At 43.9% G+C, this 22445-nt stretch overlaps 1 protein-coding gene across 4 annotated transcripts; it reads left to right on the forward strand.

Moving 5' to 3' along the window:
- The first annotated feature begins 15 nt into the window (after window positions 1-15).
- Window positions 16-21695, forward strand: DCUN1D3 (defective in cullin neddylation 1 domain containing 3). Of its 4 annotated transcripts, XR_004253924.1 has the most exons (5): window positions 16-61; window positions 10052-10128; window positions 15198-15730; window positions 17565-18311; window positions 20537-21695. XR_004253924.1 is itself a non-coding variant. In XM_032197304.1 (4 exons), the coding sequence occupies exons 3-4, from the start codon at window positions 15300-15302 to the stop codon at window positions 18055-18057; spliced, it is 924 nt and encodes a 307-aa protein (XP_032053195.1). In that variant the 5' UTR covers window positions 16-61; window positions 10052-10337; window positions 15198-15299; the 3' UTR covers window positions 18058-19528. The 4 variants fall into 4 exon arrangements, 3 of the variants coding, with proteins under 3 accessions (XP_032053195.1, XP_032053194.1, XP_032053196.1); XM_032197304.1 differs by lacking the exon at window positions 20537-21695 and having other exon boundaries at window positions 10052-10337; window positions 17565-19528; XM_032197303.1 differs by lacking the exon at window positions 20537-21695 and having other exon boundaries at window positions 17565-19528.
- The last annotated feature ends 750 nt before the right edge of the window (window positions 21696-22445 follow it).

Genomic DNA, 22445 nt, shown 5'->3' on the forward strand with positions numbered 1-22445 from the left:
CGCCTCCCGGAAGTGATGCGGGGAGGGGGGGGAGGCCGGCCGCCTCGCCGGGAGCGCGGCGGTGAGTGAGGGAGCGGCGGCACCGCCGGGGGAGTGGGGGGGGGGGTGCCGGGACCGGGGGGCTCCGGAGGGCTCCGCGCCGCCCCTCGGCCCCGCTCGGGCGCTGAGAGGGCTCCCCCCGGCCGCCTGCCCCTGCCGCTGGGGCGTCCCGCAGCCCCGGGGCTCGCAGCCCCAGCGCGGAGCGGCCCCGTCCCGAGCGCTTCGGACCGGCCGGGCCCAGGCCTGAGGGGGCTGAGGGAGGTGGGGGGGGTGAGGCACGGGGCGGCCCTGCCCGGCTTTGTGCGGGCGGTCCGTGAGGCCCCTGAGGTGCTGGGCGGCGGGGGGATGAAAGGCAGAGGGAGCGGGCCGCGGAGGAGCCGGCTGCCCGGGCAGCGCTCGGTTTTTATTTCCCTCCTTTCGGCTTTTGCTCCCTCTCCGGAGCGTGCCTCGCTCCCCGCCTGCTCCTCCTGCCTGGGAGGGCTGGCTCGGGCCACTCACTCTGCGGGGCTGTGCTGAGGCTCACAGCCCGCCTGCCACAACTCCTGCGTGGTCAGGGCTTGAAGCAACGTTGGTTGAAGGGATGTGCCGGTCCTGTCAGAGCCATGGTCGCTGGGTCGTCTCCTGAGCATCCTTTATGGAGTTAATGCTGCTGGTGTCGATAACCGAAGAGCCTGATGCCAAGTACTCCAATATACATTGATCCACAGCTGGTAACTTCTTTTTAAATGGTGACATCCGCAGAATAACTGACGGGGTAATGGTGTCAGTGCTCTGAAGGGCTGTAGTGGCACAGACAAAAAGCACAGAGCTGACTGAACCTTTCCAAAAGCTGCTGACAGGCCTCAGTGGCTGTTGGAGGTTTGTTGCGCGCTCTGTCTTTTCTGGGAGAACAGATGATCAGAAGATATCTCTTCTAAACACATTCTGATTATCTGTGTGAGAGCCTCTTTGTCAAGCAGTTAATGTGTGACTAAGGTATTAGTGTTTCAGCTGGGCTTGCAGTGGGCAGAGAGGAGGTCTGAGTGCTGGTGTTTCCTTGGGCACATCTGAAGTCTGCTGCGTGCTCTCCTGGTGTAAGATACTCTTCAGAAGAGGAAATGGTCCCGTGATTAATGCTGTGTGTGAAAGCAGGGAGATGTGCCTTCACGTTCTTGTCTATTCTGTAGCTTGTCTTTAAAATCTTGTACCTTCCCTGCACAGGCGTTACCTAATGGTCTGTGGAAAACCTTCACAGCCCTTTATGTGACAGGCAGCCTGAAGCTTAAAGCAAAGATTTTCTGCAGATCAGCAGAAAAAGGAGAGCTTGTGATCTGTGTTGAATTAGTTCAGATTAGTATAACTGGCTTTACAGCCTTACTGCAAATATCAGCTCTTGTAATGATTTCTAAAATCCTGATTATTTCCTAATAGCAAGTTCTATAGGGACATGAATGGTTATCATCCTTAAACAATTTTGCAGGACTCGTAATGGGGGAAACTTACAGCTGTGATACTGCTTGACTGCTCAACGTGATGTTTTTGAAACTGCTTTCAGCTTGAGACTGATAACCTGCAATGTGATCTGTAATCTCTTTTGAGGCTGAGTTAGGTATCTTCTCTGCAGGATTTCTTGCTTTATTTTGGAGTCAGACACTGTCACGTTCATAGTAAATTGTAGCCAATTTGTGTCAGCACTTCTTATAATTTGTTGATCTTGGAAATTCATTTTAATTACATCTTGCTTCTATTTAGCATTAAATAACATGAAAGAAAAAGATGATTTAGTGAATTAAGGCTGATTTTGCATCAAAACCCAGAACAGCTCTTTTGGAAGGCTTTAATTTAGTTATAGAAGTGTGTACTGAGGAAGAGAGGCTGCCAGAGCATTTGGTGGACTTCTAAGACAAAGGGACTTGTTCTGACAAATTGTGTGTGGTTGAGGGGGAGGGTCTGTTCTGCTCGGTCCTTTGGTTCACCTTAACGACTGGGAAGAAAATCGTGTATGTTGTGTGGATGTGTACTGGGGCAGGGGAGTATCAAGTAGACAGAAAGGAGGTGGAGGAATGAGAGATGGACATGACTACTCCAACACTCTGAGCTGTGTAAACTTGCATTTCCTCGTGGCAGAAAATGATGGTAGGGGGGCTTGGTATAAGCAGATGCACATTTGTGATCTGCAGGAGTTTGAGTACCCCAGTACTGCTCAGAACTGTCCCATGCTGTGGCACTCTCTTTTCTTTCCTGGGCATGGGGAAGTGTCCATCGGTGTAATTAATGTAGAGCCTCAGGGCGCTGTAAAACCCATCATCCTGTTGTTTTGGCTGTTTGTGAGAACTTTCGAAGCACAGGAACAATGTCATTATTCCATTAGGCGCAGGAGTCTGTAGTAACGAAGGGAACAGGAAAACTCTGAGTAAGAAGAGACTGTAAAATTAGAGGTGTGGGGTGTCAGGAAAACAGTGCTTTCTTTCATCCTCATCCTTAAAAATAAAAGAGGAGCTGAAGGTTGCCAGCCAGAACTTTTGGAGACTGAAAGCACAATCTGTAAACACTTGAGGGACTCGCTAGTCACGAGATAAGGGGGAACCCTTTAACAGCCTTCAGCAGAATTCCCTGGCTGGGCTCCTTCTCTCTGGCTCTTTCTCCCTAGGGGTCTGCCTCTTATCTCACTGGCTTCCTTTCCTTTATTGGCCTCTGACTAATAGGCTTTGTCTTGTGGTTACTGTAAGTCTAATAATTCCTTTTGTCTCTTCCCTCTTCCTCCTTTTAAAAATACTAGATTAAATGGCTCTAATGTTTTGCAGATTATCTGTGGTGGTGACATGGATTAATTGTATGCTTGACTCTAACTTACTCAGCAGTAATGACATAGTAGCTCGACTCGAAACAATGGTAATTTCATGGCGACTTGCATTAGCAAATGTTGCCTTTCTGGTAAAGAGCCACCTGCAATTTACTGCCTGTAAACACAGGACACTCGTAAGCTGTCTGTGCCGGCTGTCTTGGTGTCTTCTGTACCATCAGTCCAGAAGCAGTCTCAAGCACGTTGTGTGAAGCGCTTGGCTCAGTCAGCTATTTTTTTTTTTTTTTTTAAGCTGTAGTTTGAGTCTGGTAATTACAGATCTGGGTTGAAGCCCTCCCAGGGAATGATCAGAAAACCCAAGGCTTGCGGACGTGCTCGCATCGTTTGCTTCCACCTCAGCCTCCCCCTTGCATGAAAAGGTTTTGAGGAGCTGCTCAGCGTAGGTAACTGCCTGTTGGTGAGCTGCTGGAGCACCCCGGGGTGCTGGGGGTTGGCAAACCAGAGGGGAGCTCCCTTTGCCCTACCCCAGTGCCGTGTTCTTCGTGATGACATAAGGAGCTTCTCACTGCCACAGGTAGCTGTGGTGTGACGCTTCTATGTTCTGATCTCAGTGTTAACCAGACCAGAGGAAATACAGGGGGAAAAGGTGAATGAAAGCTTCGTGCCCAAAAGGTAATGCGAGAACAAGGCTGCTTAGACTTGGTTCGTGCGCATTTTATCCCTGTCTGGGGGGACAGCTCTCCCATCAAATGAAGGAAGGAGAGGATCAGGCTTTTATTTAATTGTAATGCTTCTCTACGTGAAGAGCGATGGTTAGGGGATGACTTAGTTGTATTAAAGAACTCTTTCACAGAGGTAGGAGTACTGTAGAGAAACTAACAAAGACATAGGTGGTAAGGCAGGATGCCAGTAAACAGAACGAGCTGTGATAATCTTCTGGTGTCTCAGAAAGAATAGTTATAAATGCTGTTCTGTCTGTGACATCTGTTTTGTGAAAGACAAAACTTACTTAGCAAAATGTGAGAATGCTGTTACTGACCTTCTGTCACAGCTTTTTATTCCCAAAAAGTCAGGCTGCTGAAGACGGTATGACAGTCGTAGTTATTTGTTGTCTCACTTTTCCTACTTAGTGTCTGTGTTGTTTTTTTTTTAAACCAAAAGGATTTTTGTGCTCCTGAAAAATGCCAGTCTTATTTTTGCATCCAAGTAGTAGCAGCAAGTGACAGTTTTCATTTCTTACTCTGAATTTTTTTAGTGTAACACAGCTTCTCCTTTTGCAGTTTTGAAACGTCTAATGCTGTCAGTCTTTTGTTTTAAAGTGAGAGGGAGAAAATCATCATAGCACCTAATGGATATAGGAGGCGTGTGTAGCTTAGTAATAGACTCATAAATCCAAATGTCCTCGAACTTGGTCATATGCTGACTGTTCAGTATTTTCAGTACAAATGAGTCTGTGCAGAGATCCTCAAGTACTCTGCGCTTAAATGGGTGGTCTAAAAATGCCAAGGGTCTGATCTGTGAAGTATACCAGCTTCAGGCACGGTTGCCTGGGCCTGGAGTTAGTGATTATATTTCTTAAAAGACACAGGGATAGATACCTGCACACCTTGACAATTTTCTTAAATAAATTGTTATTGAGTGAAATCAAGGGTAAGTCAAAATTTATTTCAAAAGTGTGTTGGTCAAAGCTGCCACTGGGCTCGAAAAGAAGAGCTGAGAGTCTTTGTTACTGATGACCAAGTTGAAGTATTCAAAGGATCTCCTTTGAAGCTGTTGATACAGTTAGCATCTAAATAGTGCTGCATCCTTTGTACAGTGTGAAGTGCCCTGTAATAAGGAAATCAGTAGAAAGAACTAAGGTCTCTGCGGGTGGCTTTGTGTATTTTTTGCTTTAAAAACTGCAGCTGGAATTTTAAAAATCCAAGCACATGCTCTTAAAATGCTTTTAGATTTCAGTTTGCTTTAGGCCTTTCACTTAGCGCAATTCTTTGTACGTAACTTAAATATTATTTCAATATTTACATGGTCGGCTGGTCATGAAGTTCCTACACAGCTGTATGAAATGAGTGATTCTTCTGGCTGGCAGCCCGTAAGCTACATTACGCTTTACCAAGAAGGCTAGCAGGGCTTCTGTAAACGTCTTGTGAGCATCTGATGCCAGAAGTGACCTCAGGAGATGGTCTGGCTCTCGTCTCTGGGCCTGTCCCTTCTCTGGCCTGGTGGGTGGGTGTGTGGTTCGAGGTTCTCACGGCTGCCTTCAGACGTGCTGGAGGTGGGACACTGCTGATCAGAGCTGCTAGGAGGGCTTTCTGCTTGTGTGTGGTTCATGTAGTTTTCTTCGTTGTTGTGAGCAGTAAGAAATAGAAAGCTACTGACTTGCTACATCACTTTTAAGCATATCTCATTGTTACAGGAGTCACTGATTAGCTACACGAATTACATTCGCTCAACATGCCATGTGGAGGTACCTCAGCTGCTTCAAGATGAAGTCTGCCAGCCAAACTTGGAGCAAAAGAAAATCCACACACACTGAACTCAGTTCAAAAGAAAATATTTTTCCATTGCAGAGTGCATTGTAGACTGAGGTGGTTTCTCAAAGTTATTCTGGTTTGGCTGCAGGACAGTCACAGATTTCTGTAATTTACAGAATTGACTGAGGCAGAATAAAGTAAATATTTGTACCACAGTAACTCTCAGATGTTTACAGTGCGATGCATCTGTGTCAGATATCTGAGGATCACGGTTTCTGTTGGTTCCCTAAGCTGCAGCTTTGCTGTAGTGAGGTGAGCTGGCTGTGTCTGAGCACAAAGGAGCTCCTGCCCTGGCGTGTGCTGCTTCATTCATAATACACATCGAAGTGGTAAAGGTCTGTCATGCTGTGCAAAAGTTACGGTGAACCCTGGAAAAATGAGGAAGGAATATTGTTATACAGTATTTTACATGTTAAAGGAAAAAAGAAGTCATTAAATGATGATTTGCTTTCCTTGCAAGTGCTGGACTTTGGAAGTTGTATGGATTTTTGGCAAGGAAGCGAGGGGAGGTTGACGGGTTTCAGTAGATGGATATGAACAGCTCAGTGACTCAATCTTTTGGTTTTTGAAATTGGTAGATTCAAACTCCCCAGGTTTGAGTTAATTGCAGCAGAATAAATGAGTTTGCTTGTGTAGAAGTATGTAAAGTTTGTACTAGGTGGGAAGTTGGATGGAATCTGCTCTGGGTTCAGCTTTCCTGAAAGTTGGTGGTGTCGCCTCGAGTGGCCACATCCTTTGTCTCAACTTCCCCACTGCGTGTTGTCTTGCTCATAGCCTAAATAGGCTCCTAAAAACAAGTACTGCTGCTCTGTAAATTAGTTCATTAACTTATTTACATTGCAGAAGCACCTGGAGGCACCCTTCCAAGATTATGCACTATTTAACTAACTGGACTTGGGTTTGCTCTGTGAAAATATAATAATCCTAACAAATCATTCCACCCACCTAATAAAATAGGATGAAGCACGTAATAGGAAAGGATTTAAAACTTTTTAATGGCGCTAAGTGGAAGAAAATGAAAAATAATCATCATGAAAGGTATTGAGTGGTTAGAGAATGTAAAAGAAAGGGAGGGATTCAAGCATGATGCACGTGTGCTTTAAAAGCTGTTTAAAGAATGTCTTCTGCAAGCAAACGTGGTGAAGTACCTTCCCCTTCTCTTTCCCTATCACTTCTCACATTATTATTCATTTTTTCTTAAGCTAACCTCATACAATTAGCTGCACACAGCGAGCTACAGATCTGAAACATCTGTCCCAGTGTTTTCAGGCTTTTCTTTTCCCCATTGTGAACATGAAATGTTTTTATGCCCTGTGTCTTAGCAGGGTGCTCCTAAAGAGAGCAGAGAGCTGGTTTCTTCTGCTCAATCTTGAACAGAAGGATCTCCGGTGATGTCTTGGGGCTGGATGTGAAGTGACAGCGCACGAGGTTGAGGTGTGGTTGTTTAAGGGGTTCTGGCCTGCATTCTGGGTGCTGTAGGGCTTGCCCAAGGCTGACTTTGGAGGCTTGCTGGGAGCTCTGGCTCTTGGCGCTGAGAGCTGGCCCTTGACTGCCGTTTAGCCCTCTGCCAGGTGGCAGCCAGAACTCTGTGTGGTCCCTATGCCTGTGTGCGTGCCTTCTGCTCTGATACACGTGTGGCTTGCAGAGGCAAACCTTGTCCAGTCTGATCACATTTCTAAATACTGTGCTTTGACTTGAAAGCCAAAAGCAAGGCATACCAGAAATGGTTTGTTAACCTGATTTGGGACAGGTCAGCAGCGTTCCCATCAGGATTCCTCCCGATCCATAACCTGGCTCTAGCTCACTGACAGGTGCTGGAGCTGCAGGAAGCCTGACAAACTCTCAATTCTTTTTTTTTTTAACTAGTTGCAGTGGGACTTTCTTGCTTTTAGACTTCCTCTTGAGTAGTTTTGCATGGAGGTCCTTCTGCAGCAGAGATGCAGAGCAGATGTGCTACAGCCTCATGCTGGTGCGCTGCTCGTTTAGGGATGTGGTGAGGGGAGTTCGGGGCTTCTGAAAAACCATCACGTCTCCATCGTGCCTGTGTCGGGGTGCTCGGGCTGAGGTAGTTTCACTGCAGGCTATGGATTGGAAAGAGCAGTTCCCATACTGTGATGGCTTTGGTAGAAGCTTTGTTCATAATTTCATGTTTACGCACCAAGTGCATCAATGCAGGACATGTGCAAAATTGATCCTGCCGAAGAAGGAGACAATATTGCTAATTCTTCACTGATTCCACACGGGAAAAAAAAACAAAGAACTTTGCATTGAGCAAGCTCACTACCAGCTCTTACTCCTTGAAAAGCAGCTGAAGACCAGTGTTGAGGCACCAGCAGCCTTGGGACTGCGGCGTTTCTATAGCGCGATCCTCTGGGTGCTGGTGCTCAGGAGAGCGCAGCTCACAGCGGGGAGCCAGGCTCAGGTGCAGGAGGAAGGCAGGGCAGCCAAACAAGGGTCCTGGGGACACTGAGGGCTTGCTCACTGTCCCAGTGGATTCCTGCACGGGGTTGGTAACGAACGAGGGAGGCTGTTTGAGTTGCTGTAGCCTGATTCTTGTCTCGTGCCAGCCAGGGGAGATGCTGTGTGACTGCAGCACCGAGCCCTGCCTCAGGAGCCTCACCCAAGCACCAAGCTCAGACCCGTGCAGGAGAGTGGCGATGCTGCTCCCCGCCCCGCTGCATTCATCTCGCATGACTTAGGCTGGAGTCAGTCACAGCATCGCTGTACTGACCTTTAAATACAGCCTTGAAGAGCTAGTTGTGTGTTTTTAACGAACTCGTGCTAACTTTTTATTCCGCGCCCTGTAATTGTGTTGTCACAGAAGTTTAGGCTTGCTGCTTGTATTAAAAAAAAAATAAAGTGAAATGGACAGCTTGGTAGAATAAAAATTATAACAACAGAGGAAGAATTGTGGCTGGCAGTTCTGGCAGATGTTAAAATTCCTGGCTCTTGACTGTGTATCTACAGGTCAGCCAACGTGGAAACTACTTCAAACAACCTGGGAAACGTTTGGCTCTCGCGGAGTGGGGCTGAACTCCATCAGCTTCAGCTGCCTTCGAACCTGCAGTACGCGTCGGCTTCCAGTAAGGGCTGTAGTCTGCTGGAAATGTGGAATTGGTGGGTCAGAGGCATCTTCCAGAGAAATACCGATCTGTTTGAGGAGCAGTTAGTTTGTTGCATGAAGTTACCATGGCGATGCTGCTTTAAAATGAGAAGTGGGAGATGCTGCCTCTCGGCAGGCCCCTGGGGAAGGAGGCTGCATGGTGCCCTGTTCTGCCTGTCTCTCCTTTGCTCCCCAGGTGATTTATAAAAGGAATTATTTAGTTGCAGGAGGCCAAAAAAGTATTAACAGAGAGGTGCCAGATGTAGAGTTTCATTAAACTCGGGGTTTGTGGGAAGCTGCATTCACACAGAAACCTGAGTTGGTACTTGTGTTGCGCGGGGTGGCCTCTTCGGGAGGAGTGTGGTCTGAAAGAGCTGGGGGCTGCTGCTGGTATGCGGGGGGGTTCGGAGGCAGAGGGTGTGAACCCACAGGGAATGGGCTGTTTGGAATGCCAGCCTCAAAGACAGTCTAAGAAGGATTCATCGAGGTGTGTTTCTGCTCTGCGGTGTGTATTACAGCCAGAAGTACCACCCTGCCATTCCTGCTGCTCTCAAAGCTTTTGGGATCCATGGCTTGCCCCTTTTATAATAGCCTTGATCTCAACTAGGTTTTATTCTTGTTTGCTCTCTTGTCATATCTGCCTATAGGACTTGAGCTTGGGGAGAACTCAGTTTATCTGGGGAATGGCACGTGCAATAAGAACCTGTCCTGTGGCTGACTTTCTCCACCCATTCCTTGCTCTGCACTGAGGAAGTCACTGAAGCTGCTAATGTTCTCCCTCGTTTCCTAGGAAGTAGGTCTCATGTAAAAAGTCAGTGTGCAGAAAGGCAGCTTTTGATCACCTGCCTGCTCCCTAGATGTACTGAGGGCTGTAAAAACAAGCCTTTTGGTGGTAGTGTGACTGAGCAGAGGAGCTTTGCTGTAGCTTTCTTGTTTTTATTTTTTTTTCCTTGGTCAGGTACAAACAGAAGTGTTGTCAAAGTGCTGTGGTTGTAGCCCATGCTGTACAAACCAGACATACCTTTGTCTGTCGTCATCTCTTCAGAGCTTCTTACTTATATTAGCAGAGCTGGGAACTTCAGAGAGGTGAAGCTGAGCCAACTGGACTGAACATGGGAAAACAAACATGGAAAAGAACGCGCTAGAGAATGAAAAGAGAGTTACTTTCTAGACCCAAATCGTGCTTTGCTAGGTAGCAGCTGTCTGGCATTCCCAGATTAAACAGCCACTGAGCTAACATGCAGTGATAGCATGGCCTCTGGTTTGCCATGAGCGCACGAAATGAGGAATTAACTCTGCCCTGCTGAAAGCCATAAAGCTGTCCGGAAGTGTGTGTTTGCTTTTAACAAACATTTGAACTTGTCCGTTATATTCTGTACCTGATCTGTGCTTTCAGTAATAACACATAGCAGCATTAATGTTACTTAGTAAGTCCAAAAGTGAGGTGGTTTTGTAAAACGACTCTCTTAACAAACGGAATTGGGCTCTACAAGGCTTTAGTGAATGCATAGTCACTACTGAGCAATTTGGTGTCTTTTATGATTTTTGTAGTCTCTTCTGAATGTAAAGACTTGTGCGGTCCTTTTGTTTTTACAGTGTTCCATGTGGAACCCAGGGAACCTGAAGGAGGCTGCAAAAGCTAGTGGAATGATTCCCTGTGTAGCTGAAGCTATGTAAGTAGATGTTTGCTTACAAGGTCACTGGCACAGCATCAACTGTTAGAACAGCGATTGCTTCTGGTTCAGCAGTTGCAATGATCCTCTTGTGCCTCCCCTATGGAAAGCTTTGTGTGTCTATTCAGAGCTGGAGAAAGATGGGGCACCCATGATATCGTTCCCTACGCTCTGCTATTTTAGAAGTCATGCCTCCTTGCCCACAAAAGGTAAATAACACACAGTGAAATTCTGTGAAACTCTTATAGGCTCTGCCTGATTGTTTGCAAAAAGTTGAGGCTTGGTTAAACTCTGGCAAATGTCTTTGCCTTAGCTACTGAAACCCTACTTGGGAAGGGATTTAATGTGTGGCTGAGCTGTGTCCCCTTTTGTTATGCAGTTTCATAATCCTGTCTTTGAAGTCTTCTTGAATGTATGTTTTTTTTCCTGCTTCTTGATACTTTATACTTCTTGAAACTTGTTGTAAATACCTTGTGATGCAACCCTGTATTAAACAGCATAATGCTTGGCTGTGTTTTGTTATTCTCTGGACATAACCGATAATTTCTATTACTACAATAATGTTAGTCATTGAAGAAAAATACTGTGTAACTTAAATATCCCCTTCACATTTTCACTTCTGCTAACTCTCCCCCACTGCAGTTCTGGTGTTTTCAGTTGAGCCACGGCGTGCTGCGTGTGACAGGGTTGGTACTGAGTCACTTTGTTGTGCTCCCTTCACACTTTGGGTTACGTCTGATCTGGACACTTCAAAACACTGGATAAAAACCAATTGCTTTGCAGCACTTGAAAAAAGAAAAAGAAAGAAAAAAAGAACAAAAACAAACAACCCAAGCATTAGCAAGGTCTCTCCCATCTTCTCTAGATTTTGTGTTTAATGTGTTGGGTGATACAGTTGTACATACCCTTTGTTCTCGGAGGGTGGCTTTCCTTTAGCTGGCGGCAGTTACCAGCACTAGTCTTCCTGTGTTTCCAGTTGCTTACTCCCTTCTAGAAAGGAATAGAGAACATCATTGTTGATCTCTGCTTAGCAGTTCCTGTTCTGGGGAAGATGGCCTCATGGGCATCTCGGTGATTCATATTTACTGTAGGTTATTACTCAATACTTGTCTGAGTAACCAGACTTCTCTGGGAGTACTGCATCCTGTAGCACTGAGTGTGTTCCAGTGCTAGCCCTGGATTTTGATCTTTATTACGAGAATGGCAAAACTGCCAGTCAGTGCTGCCTTTTTTTGTCTCACTGACAAGTTGTATAAGCATGTTACAGTAATTTTGCTCTTAAGAACTGATTGTTTTGGGAATTGGTGCTTTGCCACCAGTCCAGTATAACCTTTGTATCACATAACAAAAGAACTTTATACTTGAAGTTCCCAATCCAGCTGGGAGAAATATGTCTGCACGTCCTTGTGCTAACTTCAGCATAATCAGTGTGACCTAGACGTGACATTTGCTTTGCTCTACAGTTAAATGAGTAGCTCTGTTCACTTTCAGGAAAGTGCTTTTTTTTTTTTTTTTAAATGCTTGTTGAACACTGAGTTCCGTGCAGCTCCCGATGCTGCAATCAGATCCTTTCTCCATCCTTCCTTAACAAAAGGTTTGAGTTCTCCCACTTGTTTCTATCTCCTTCCGAGGCTCTTACTGCTTTCATGGCTTGAAACCTGAGTCATGTAGGAAGCGGAGGTGACTAGTAAGTGAAGTGGATCCAGCACAGCGAAAGCATTTTATAAAAGGGTAACTGATGGAGCGCCAAAAGACTTGTCTCTTACAAATCCAGATAATCTGACAAAGTGCCAGCGGATGCACCGTGACTTTTTTTTAGCTGTTTTTGCTATTTTGGGTGTGGAGTGCTTCAAAGTATACATGGCACATGGCATCAAGTTTCAGGTAGTAGAAAACTGAGGAATTGCAGCAACTGTACTTGTGTTTCTTCTGGTGTGTTTGATGAGCAGGATTGTGCTGTGTAAATCCCAGTCAGGCAGAGGAAGGGAGAATCTCCATCACTTCAAGAAAGAGCGATGCTAGCAGGGCTCTGACAGTGGCAGCTCAGGAGCAGCAGCAGCCTCTGTAAGGCAGGTATGCTGGGGTATAGGAAACTTGTCTGTTTAGAAGGGTGCACTGCAGGGGACTTGCTTAACTCGCAGTCCCTGAGTTCATGTTATTGTATTCTCCAGTGGGTTTCAGAAAGAGCAATGAGGACACTTCCTCAAGTATGGGTGTTAATGCTGGCTGACCTCCCCTCTGTCTTCTCATGGCAGCAAATGACAGCAAAACTCCTGTTTCATCATGCTGATGGTGTCACTTAGTAGATTTTAATGTTAGATTATTGTTATTAATACAAGCTGTTGTTAGGAAGCGTGGCAGCATGAATCACTTTTGTTAGGCAAGTGTGTGGACAGAGCTTGTAAGTTAGTTTTGCAAACGGTTTTTCTTTTTTCAGATTTAAATCTGGATTACTAAAGTGAATTGGCTTAATCTACCCATTGTGCTGCATGCGATTTGACATCTACCAGCTGCTTTAGAAGAAAGTACCATTTATTAATAGGCAGCTCTTCTTTAACCTGCCCATAGGGAAAAGCTGTTCCTAATCCACAACAGCTAGCGATTGCTGTTATATATGACCAGAAAATTTCATAAACTGTGTAAACTCTGCTTTAAGCTCTATAGCTACTTTTTAGATTTTTTTAATCAATTTTTTTACTTGCAGGCTGCACTTTAAAGAAAAACTTAGCCAAATTAGTGCCAGTTGCCTTTGAGAAGCTGATGGAAGAGCAAGAGTTAGTGTATACTTAGCACTTGAATGCTGATTAATTTAAAGAAAAAAGAAGGAAGGCTGATATGCCTAATAATATCTTATTTTGTTTTGGTGTAATGAAGAAATGACTGGTGCAGACTGAAGAAGGCAATGTTCCTCAGACATAATGATAGCAAGGAACCAGTGCCAGGCTGCGCTCCGCAACTCATAGAGTTGCGAAATGCTGAGGAACTGGGAAATTCTTATGGGTTAGGTGAACATGCATGTTTTAATGAATCATATGAATACAAATGAATAAGAAATTATTCTCGACTAAGTTAGATTGAACTTTATTTGCCTATAAAAATCGTGTTACAAAGTTCATCTTTAAAGCAAGTTTATGAGAGCATGTGCCAGGTGTCTGTTTCTACCTGTTGCTTTAAAAAAAATAAATTCAAAGTGATTTTCTGCAATTGCAGAGTTGTTAAATGACTTTTTTTTTAAAGTAGATTTCTAATGTCAGGTTAGGAAAATGCATACTTCTTCCCCAGTTCTGCCCTCTGTTGCTCTGTTTTTTTTCCCTCCCTTCTTCCCATTTCCATGCTCTCTGCAAAGTGACTTCAGATTATACCTGTGGATTGAGTGAAGCCTGTGACACTGACTTGGATGCTGTCAATAAAACAAGTAGTGTAGACTGTACGAGTGTAGCTATTCTAAGAGAAGCATTGGTTTAAACTGCAGATTCATACTTGAAAACTTTAAAAAAAAAAAAAAAAAAAAAAATTATAGAGAGCCATGTAGTCCATTGTAAGTTGTTTTTTGTTGTTGATTTTTTGAGGGATTTCTATGATTTAGTTTGCAGTTACAGAGTTTGTTGTACGAGGAAATTACTTGATAGAGTTGTAGCTTTTGGGTTATTAACTTCAAAAAATAATTAAAAAAAAAAAAAAAAAAAGAGGGGCTGGGAAGCCAGGTGGTTGAAACCAGCATCTTGACAGTTGGAGTTGTACAGACAAAAGGAATCCTTTTTGGTCATGAAACTGCTTAAGTGCCATTTTGCCAAAATAGGTATGATGGCTGAGAAAAGATGTATGCTTGTAGTCATAATTTCTGGAGAATTCATCTATTCTTGGCGCTCTTGTCCCAGATTGGCTTACAGCTTTAAATACAAAGTTCAGTCTCTGCGGAGTTTTCCCCAAGAAAGAATACAGAAAGACTGTCAGGACATCTGTTTTCTTCCTTTATATTTAGTTTTTATCTCTTTTCTTTTCTTGTTCTAATCTGTAACCTGGAAGCAATAAACAAAAAGACGAAGCAAATCCAATTTTATGTTGGAGGCTTTTTCCTAACTGACAGCAGAGATGAAATGTGAGTAAATGGGTAAAGGAGGGCTGTGATAAGCAACTTCTTTCCTGGAGTTGATGTTTCTAAGAAATGGACTGTCTGTGGCATGGCTGCGTGCTGATAGCGTGGTGTCAGAGAGTTTGCTTGGGTTTAGGGGGATAACCTGGAGTCTGTTTCCCGTGGGTGAAATACCTTTTCCAAATATGCAATGTTTTAGCATTATGATTTATAACAACAGTATGAAGAAATCATTTTGGCATTTTAATTTGGATTTTAAAAACTGAACTAGAATTACTACTATTTATCTGTGCATATGCCTGTCTGGACAGTTTAATTAAAAAGGCCCCCTCCCCTTGTCTGTCTCATTACCTGGGGGAAGAGCCCACTGAAACAATGAATAATTACTTGAAAACCAAGCAAGTGCTACCTTTTTTCTGCAAGCATGTTCTTTGTGTTTCCAGAACGAAAAGCTGGATTCCCAACTCTGTTAAAAACAAAACAAAAACTTGTGCTGCTTTGCTAAAGGTACACTTCTAGCTCGAGTCTGTCAGGTTGTCTCATCGCTGTCCCTGTGTTTCCCCCACCCAGTGCTTTGTTTCAGTGTTTTGTATTCTATAAATAAAACACGGGTATACTTTTTTAAAACCATTTCCTTTAGAGTATTTCTGGGTTAGAGTAGTCTGTCTTGATGAAGTCTGTACATGAATCAACCTCTTTGTAACCTATGTTGCAGTAAGAATTTTAGGAATTTCCTTTATTAGGGCCCATTAGTATACTGCAACCACTGAGTGAGCTGCATTGATTTCTAGGTGAAGCAGCCTGAAATTGCCTGAAATTTACAGCATGTGCCAACTTTCCGTACACTGCTCCTTTTCAGTATGCAAAACTTAAATATCCTGAAGTCTGTCTCTTACTGGTGAATGTTATCCCACATTTAATACTTACAATTTTCTTTGTGGAGAAGCAGCTATTTCACTCTGAAACTGTTTTTCAGGTTAGTTGACTGCCGCTAATGGCATGGTGAAATGTGTTGAAGAGCAGCTGCGAGGGTGTCCGACAGCAAGGGGACTGCTCTAGAAGCTGGGCTTGCAACATCATGGGCCAGTGTGTCACAAAGTGTAAGAATCCTTCGTCCACCCTTGGCAGCAAAAATGGGGAAAGGGAATCTGGCAGCAAGTCGCACAGTAAGAGAAGCGCAGTCCACAAAGACGACCACACTTCAGCTTGTGGGAAGTCTTCAGGAGATATTCTTGTGAACGGGACAAAGAAAGCGGACACTGCTGTCGAGTCTAGCCAGCCTTCAACGTTTCCTGGGGATACAAAGAAAGACTCTGTTTCCAGTGCGGAAGAATCTTCACTCCAAAGGATTGGAGAGTTATTTAGGAGATACAAGGATGAACGGGAGGATGCCATACTAGAAGAAGGAATGGAACGATTTTGCAATGACCTCTGCGTTGATCCCACTGAATTTAAAGTGCTAGTTTTGGCTTGGAAATTCCAGGCTGCTACCATGTGCAAATTTACAAGGTTAGTTCTTGTAGAACTTGTAATTATTTTCATATGTTAAAGTATATCCTGTCATCTGTATGTCAGAGACAGCCTCATTAACTTCACTTAGTTATTTTTTCTAACACGTGCATGTTGATCAAATTAATTCCTGCTGCTGAAGAAGAAAGCTTTGTGTTGTCCTCTTCTTTTCCCCTCACAGTGGGTTTCAGAGCTGAAAATGTTTTTGGACATTATGCTGCTAATGACAGACAGCGTAGTGGTGTTCTGAATGGATGTTAGTTTATTCTCGACTTACAAAACCAGTTTTTCTGTATCCGCCATGGTCTTAATGATAAGATTGGACACTGAAAATCATTTTTGCTTTAAAACAATGTGAGATTCCTTAGTAATTGCTACTAACTGTGTTATCATTATGTGAAGAATGTAAAGCTAAGAATCCTTCTTGCCCAACCAGTGTTACATGTAATGTCTTTTTCCAAGGTTAATTCTCCTAAAGCACAGAGAAATGTTTCTGTGGTGGCTGGCAAGTGACTGGTATTTGAAGAGCTGTCTGTTGTTCTGGAAAAAGTTGTCAGTCAGCAGGCTCCTAGCATCAAGAATGCTATAGGAAGTGACAGAACAGCTAAAACTTTGCAGCAATCCTCTGCACCCCTCCAACACGACTACCCATCAGTCCCATCAGTCAATCCAGAGTGCTTTGAGTAATAACTATTTTTATTCAGCCATAACTTTCAAAGTTACTTTGGTGTTCTGAGCCTTAAACCGAGCCTCTGTGTCTGAACACAGCTTCCCTGCGTCTGCAGAGGTGGTGTGGGTGTGTGTCATGTAGATGAGTTACTCTGGGATGCCAACAGGGATTTGTTAGGGGCTGAAGGAGCAGATACCTGCTAATGTGGTAAAGGAGTCGCAAAGAATGGCTATGATTTTGCACAGCTGCATGGTTTTCATTGATGTTTTGATTTTCTTGGAGAGATGGCAATGCCAGTGGTGAGAGGGTACTTTTGTTCAGTGGCCTGCTCCATGGTACTGGTGCAGGTTGAGTTCCATCACAGAAGGCAAGGCAGTCCCATGATCTGAGCTCTGTGCTCTCCTGTCTTCCCTCCAGCCCATCCTGCAGCAGAGTCCGTGGTGTCGTTTAATATGGCTGGTCGCTGTACTGCAGTGCTTGAACATGAGCATCGGATAAATCTTTTAGCCACCTACACCTAACGGCCAGTTTACTGGGGGGCTTCCTGAAGCACTGCTTTTGAAGCAGTTTGTATGTTGCCCTGTAGCCTGTGTTACGTGGTGTTGTGCTCTCTCAGCATGTGCCTCCACAGTTGGCACCCCTTTTGTTCTGCAGCACAGAAGAGCAACCAAACGCTGAAGGAAAGCCCCCCCGAACTACTCTTTCCCTTGCAAACAGCTCATCCAGAGCATGGCACTTAGGCATAGGTGGTATGGTATCAAGCTGTTTTGTATGGAGTGCCTCAGAGAGCAAATGGTGTTCTCCAATGCGTTCAGCATTTTTTCTGTGGTAGATTTCGTGTTTGTGGGTTTGTCTGTTTTTCTGTGAAAGGCACTGGGTATGGTAGTATGGAGCAGTCAGAAAGCCGTCACAGCAAAGTTTTTCAGACTCTAGTGGTGGCCCAGCTAGGCCAGTGTGCGTGTTGTGAATGTGTTCTGAGCCAGCAGAGGCCTTTTGAGAACGTCTCTTTCCTGTAGCTGTTGTTACCAAGCGTTTTGTGCCACCTTGCTGGCAGCCGCCGTGTGTGTTGAGGTAACTCTTTCCCTGTGGTGTATCCGAGCGGAGATGGGAGGCACTTGGCACATGAGAGGCGTTCGCACTAATTTCTCTTCTCTTGCTTAATAGGAAGGAGTTTTTTGAAGGCTGCAAAGCAATAAATGCGGACAGCATTGATGGCATTTGTGCAAGGTTCCCCAGCCTCTTAAACGAAGCCAAGCAGGAAGATAAATTTAAGGATCTCTACCGTTTCACCTTTCAGTTTGGCCTGGACTCTGAGGAAGGACAGAGGTCGCTACATCGGGAAATAGCCATTGCCCTTTGGAAATTAGTCTTCACCCAAAACAAACCCCCCATTTTGGACCAGTGGATACACTTCCTAGTCGAGAACCCCTCAGGAATCAAGGGAATCTCCCGGGACACGTGGAACATGTTTTTAAATTTTACTCAGGTGATTGGACCAGACCTTAGCAACTACAGTGAAGACGAGGCGTGGCCGAGTCTCTTTGATACCTTTGTGGAGTGGGAAATGGAGCGAAGGAAAAAGGAAGAGGAAACCAAATGTATTGCATCTTCAGACACAGAGGGTCTGTGTACAGAAGAACAGACTTACAGCATTTAAGCAGTGGTGACAAAAGCAACCTGTTGCCCTTCATGAAATGTAAACTCTGGATGTTTCTGGAGATTACCAAGGCTCCAGATCTTTTCTACTTTACACCTTTTTCTGCCTTGTATTTGAAAGGGCTCTAAAATGCTGTATCATGTTTTAGGCACTTTCTTAATTTTGGTTATTCCTTTTACTCTTGCCCTGAAATATTTGACTCTGGCTACAAGTTAAGCATTTTTGGTTTCTTTTAAGACTTCAGATTAGTATAAGTAAGTCTGATATTTCTTGCACAATGTAGATCTTTTTAGTTAGGTTAAATTAACATTGCTAAATTATACAGTGCCAGATTAAGTTTTTCATACTACATCTGTCAGGGCAGGTTTGTACTGTGTGTAGTGCTGTTTACATTGTTGAAATTTTAGGCTGTAATAATTTTAAGGTTTTATACCAAGACGAATAGCAGTGTTAACTATAAATGCATTAATCCCCTGGTAATAAGGCTCTTAAAAAAAAAAAAAAAAAAAAAAAAGAAAAAAATTCCAACATAAGCAACAGCTTTTTGTAATATGGCTAATTCCCACTTCAAGCTAACTCTCAGCGTTTGAGTCCAGATCATTCCTTTTTTTCAGAGTTTCAAACTAAATGTTGGGATTGTTTTATAAAATTACTGTACCTGTCAGTCAACTGAGTGGTAGATGATGATTTGTATCTAAATCTCTTATACAACACATAATAAAAGAGCAGTACTACCTCAGTTTTATTGAAAGTGGACTTCTTGATGGAATTCCATTTTCTCTGGAAGTTGTATTTTTGTGGTTACACGAGAATATTTTTACTTGACTAAAAGAACCAAAGGTTCTGCTTCTTAAGTTTGTTAAACATTGACAGAAGCAACACACAAGCCCTAAGTCTTCAAGGAAAACTGTGGTATAATTCTGCTTTAATTTGTTTGATTTATACCTAAAGTATTATCTTACTTGTCTGGCAAGCACAGTACTTCTATGTAAGGAACTATCTTTTGCATTAATATTGATGAACCGATTTTTTTAAACCTCTGTTTAATTGCTAAATCGCAGTTAATACTCCACACTTGCTGGAGCAACAATATCGGCATCTGATGACAAAGTGAATTCTTAATGTGTTCTTAATGACAACAATGTAGATGAGTCATTTTTAGACTGATTTGATAATATTTGGATAGGAGTCAATTATTTTACAATACCTGTATTGGGACTATTTGCCTGTTGAAACTGTTGTGACTTAAAGGGAGTTTTATTAACACTGGTTGAAATTTTTTTGGTTATTGATGCTACCTTTTTTAATTTTAGTATGTCAACATTTTTACACGTTTTGGTAAAAGAGATGATTGCCAAGGCTTTCTATTAAGCTAAGTATCAAATTCATTAAGCCAATACACTTCCATTATACGCCCTTTCTTTTCAGAGCTGTATTTCAGGATCATAAAATGACTTCAGTTAAAAAAAAAAAAAAAAAACAACAAAAAAAACACAAAAGCAAACAAAAAAAAAATAGCATCTAGTGGCTTTTGTAAGGGTTTTAAAGCTAAAGGAAATCACAATTTTAAGTGGTGAGCATGTCCTTGGATCCCAGATAGCAGGCTTTGCACCTTGCGGTGCCCCAGAGGGGTCAGCAGAGAGGAGAATCTCCTGAAGCCTGGCGCTGGCTCTGCTGGTGCACGGCCTGTGCAGTAGTGTGGGTCTGAGGTCGTAGATCAGTCACAAACCACGGCTGTCTAAAACTACATAAAAACCAACCTGCAAGCTGCAGACAGCATCTCTTTCACCTAGTAAAAGGAGAATATGGTCCATGCTGCTTTTGGAAGCTCTTTTTGGGAGATGTGTTTAAGCTGTGGAAAACAAAGCTAGTTCTAGCTGAGTGTTCCTTGGCAAGAGGGAAGCCCTGATCTTGGTTTATTGTAGGCAACTGTGCCCAAAGCTTTGTCCCTGCTACTATCATCTTCCAAGCTACCATGGCACAAGCGCTATTTGGCAGGAAAATGTTTGGCAAAACAGGCCGTAGCACTTGTGCTGGTATAATTGAATTTATGGTGAGACTTCTGCTGGTGCTGTTATTTAATTAAAAAAAAGAAAAAAATAATCTCCAACAGAGGCTGCTTTGTTAGCAAGAGTTCCAGATGGAGACCTGATTTGACAGTAAATGACTGTATTAAGTTTGAGACTACTCATTCATTCAGCTATTAAATGCTTTGTTCATCACTTCATCTTTTTCCTAAAGGGAATTTTAAACTGTTCAGTGTGTGACAACTAACTGGTTAAACGGATACCCAGTGCATGTGGCAGCGGCTGCTACTGAGCTGTCTCTGAATTGTAGCAGCTCCAAAGGATCGGGGCTTGAGACCTTTAAGGCAGGCGTTTGTCTGGCCTGAATGTGGATTGCAGTAAGGAAATGAACTGATAGCATGGCGAGGTTTAGACATTTTAGTGCAGCAAACATAATGCAGTTTCTTTTTCAGGACAGTGGTGGTGAATATACGGAAGGGAAAGTTTCCTTTCCCTTTGGAGGAAGGACGCCCGCCTCTCAGCAGCTCCTGCCCCGTGCTTTCAGTCCGAGAGGAAAGCCTTGCTCCTGTGCTGCTCTTCCAGCCCAGCAGGAGCAACTCCAGCCTGTTGGGTAAAATACGTGCAAAAATAGCCAAAATATCTACCTGGTAACAAACCATTTTTTTTTTTTCAGTCTAACCTCATTATTTACAGTACAGTTACAGAACACAAGCCAGGCCTGTGTCTGTTTTAAACTCCTGAGCCAGGAGCTACAGTTCAGGTGCAGCTCTGCTGCAGTAGCAAAAGTTAAAGGGCGCTGGGCCCGCGCTGCATTGCCTGGTCCGGCTGTGGTCTTGAGCTACAGCAGCCCGTGCTCTTCAGTGCCGGGGCAGTGCTGTGTTGTACGTGCTCCTGGGATGTCTTCAGCTATGTTGGAGCCTCTGAAAATTGCTTGTTTAATGGTTAAGCTGTGAATATCTGTGGAACAGGCCAAGTGCATTCTCTCTCCCTTCTCATGTAGTTTAAGTCTGTAATGTGTAGGTCACAGGACTGCAGTGAGTGGTGATGCTGAAGTCCTTGAAACCATTGGAGTTATTTAATTTTATTTTATTAGAATACACTTTGGAAAACTTGATGCATGTAGTGAATCTGCTGCAACTTGGGATAAATAACTAGGTAATTATATAGATAGTTTTAGTAATATACTGGAAAACCGGTCTGATGTCCACACCGTGGCATTTTATTGCCTTCCCTTACACGCAAAGAAATGCAACTTCTGTGAACTGTCCTCCCTGGTAGAACACTGACCGCTTGCACAGTGTTACAGTTTGCAATACCTTTAAATTTGGCTCCCAGGTTAACTGGAGGCTCAGCTGTGCCAATTCTTTGTGGGGGTGTGTTTTGGAGGTCTAGGTCTATTTATTGATTCATGTGAAGATTTGAAAGATTCTGCCTATAGTTGGCCATGAAATGTGACTGAGTAAATTAATTGACATTGAACGTTAATTATGAATTTACTTGCTGCTGGTGCTATTCCATATGGAGAACTATAGCTTTTTAATACTGTGCAATTGTAATGAAAGAACCACAGGAAAAATAAATGAAGGTGTGGCAGAGAATCAGGTAGCTTAAGCCTGTGGCAGTTCGGTCCACCCCGTGACAAGTGCCGACTTCCCGAGGCTGGCACAGCAGCTCTGCTCGTGAATCAGCCTCTGAACCACGGCAGCTTTGCAGCCAAGCACGTGTAAGCGCGTGAAAGGCGTTTCCCCTGCTCTGCTGGAGAGACGTGACTTTGGGGTTGGTGAACAGCAGCTGCCCCTCTTCTGGAGCGGCAGCCTGACTGTCGGGGCGTCCGGGCTGCTGCAGGCAGTGGTGGCCGTGCCTGGGTGAGTGCTGGCTGACTCCCTGCGTGTCTGCCAGAGCCTGAAGAACCTGTGGGTCCCAGGACAGGTACTGCCTGTTGTCACCTGCGTCCCCAGGCAGGGCTATGCACTGACTGGTGACCTTGGTGTTTTCATGATGCTGTCAGCATGAGTATCTTCCTTATGCTTCTAAGCCTTGTTTAAAAAAAACAAAACAGCGAAGTTAAACACTGCGTAGTTAATGGCCACCTCAGCCTGACGTAATTTGTTGGCTGAGGTTACATCATTCCCATTCATTGGAAAATAATAGTCATTGTGAATTTCTGGGTCTGGCAGCCTTGTGTTCTGCAGCGTGATTTTTTTTATTTATTTATTTTTTTTTTTTTGAAATCCTTGATAAATCGAGTGCCCAAATCTCAAAATGTGTGTATGTGAATTTAGCCTTTCATATTGAGAAGGAAGATGCTTAACCTGAAACTCAAAGTTCTTCAGGGTAGCATTTCAGTATAGAGCAGAACAT

The sequence above is a fragment of the Aythya fuligula genome, chromosome 15, assembly GCF_009819795.1.
Source record: "Aythya fuligula isolate bAytFul2 chromosome 15, bAytFul2.pri, whole genome shotgun sequence".
Classification (NCBI taxonomy): Eukaryota; Metazoa; Chordata; class Aves; order Anseriformes; family Anatidae; genus Aythya; species Aythya fuligula.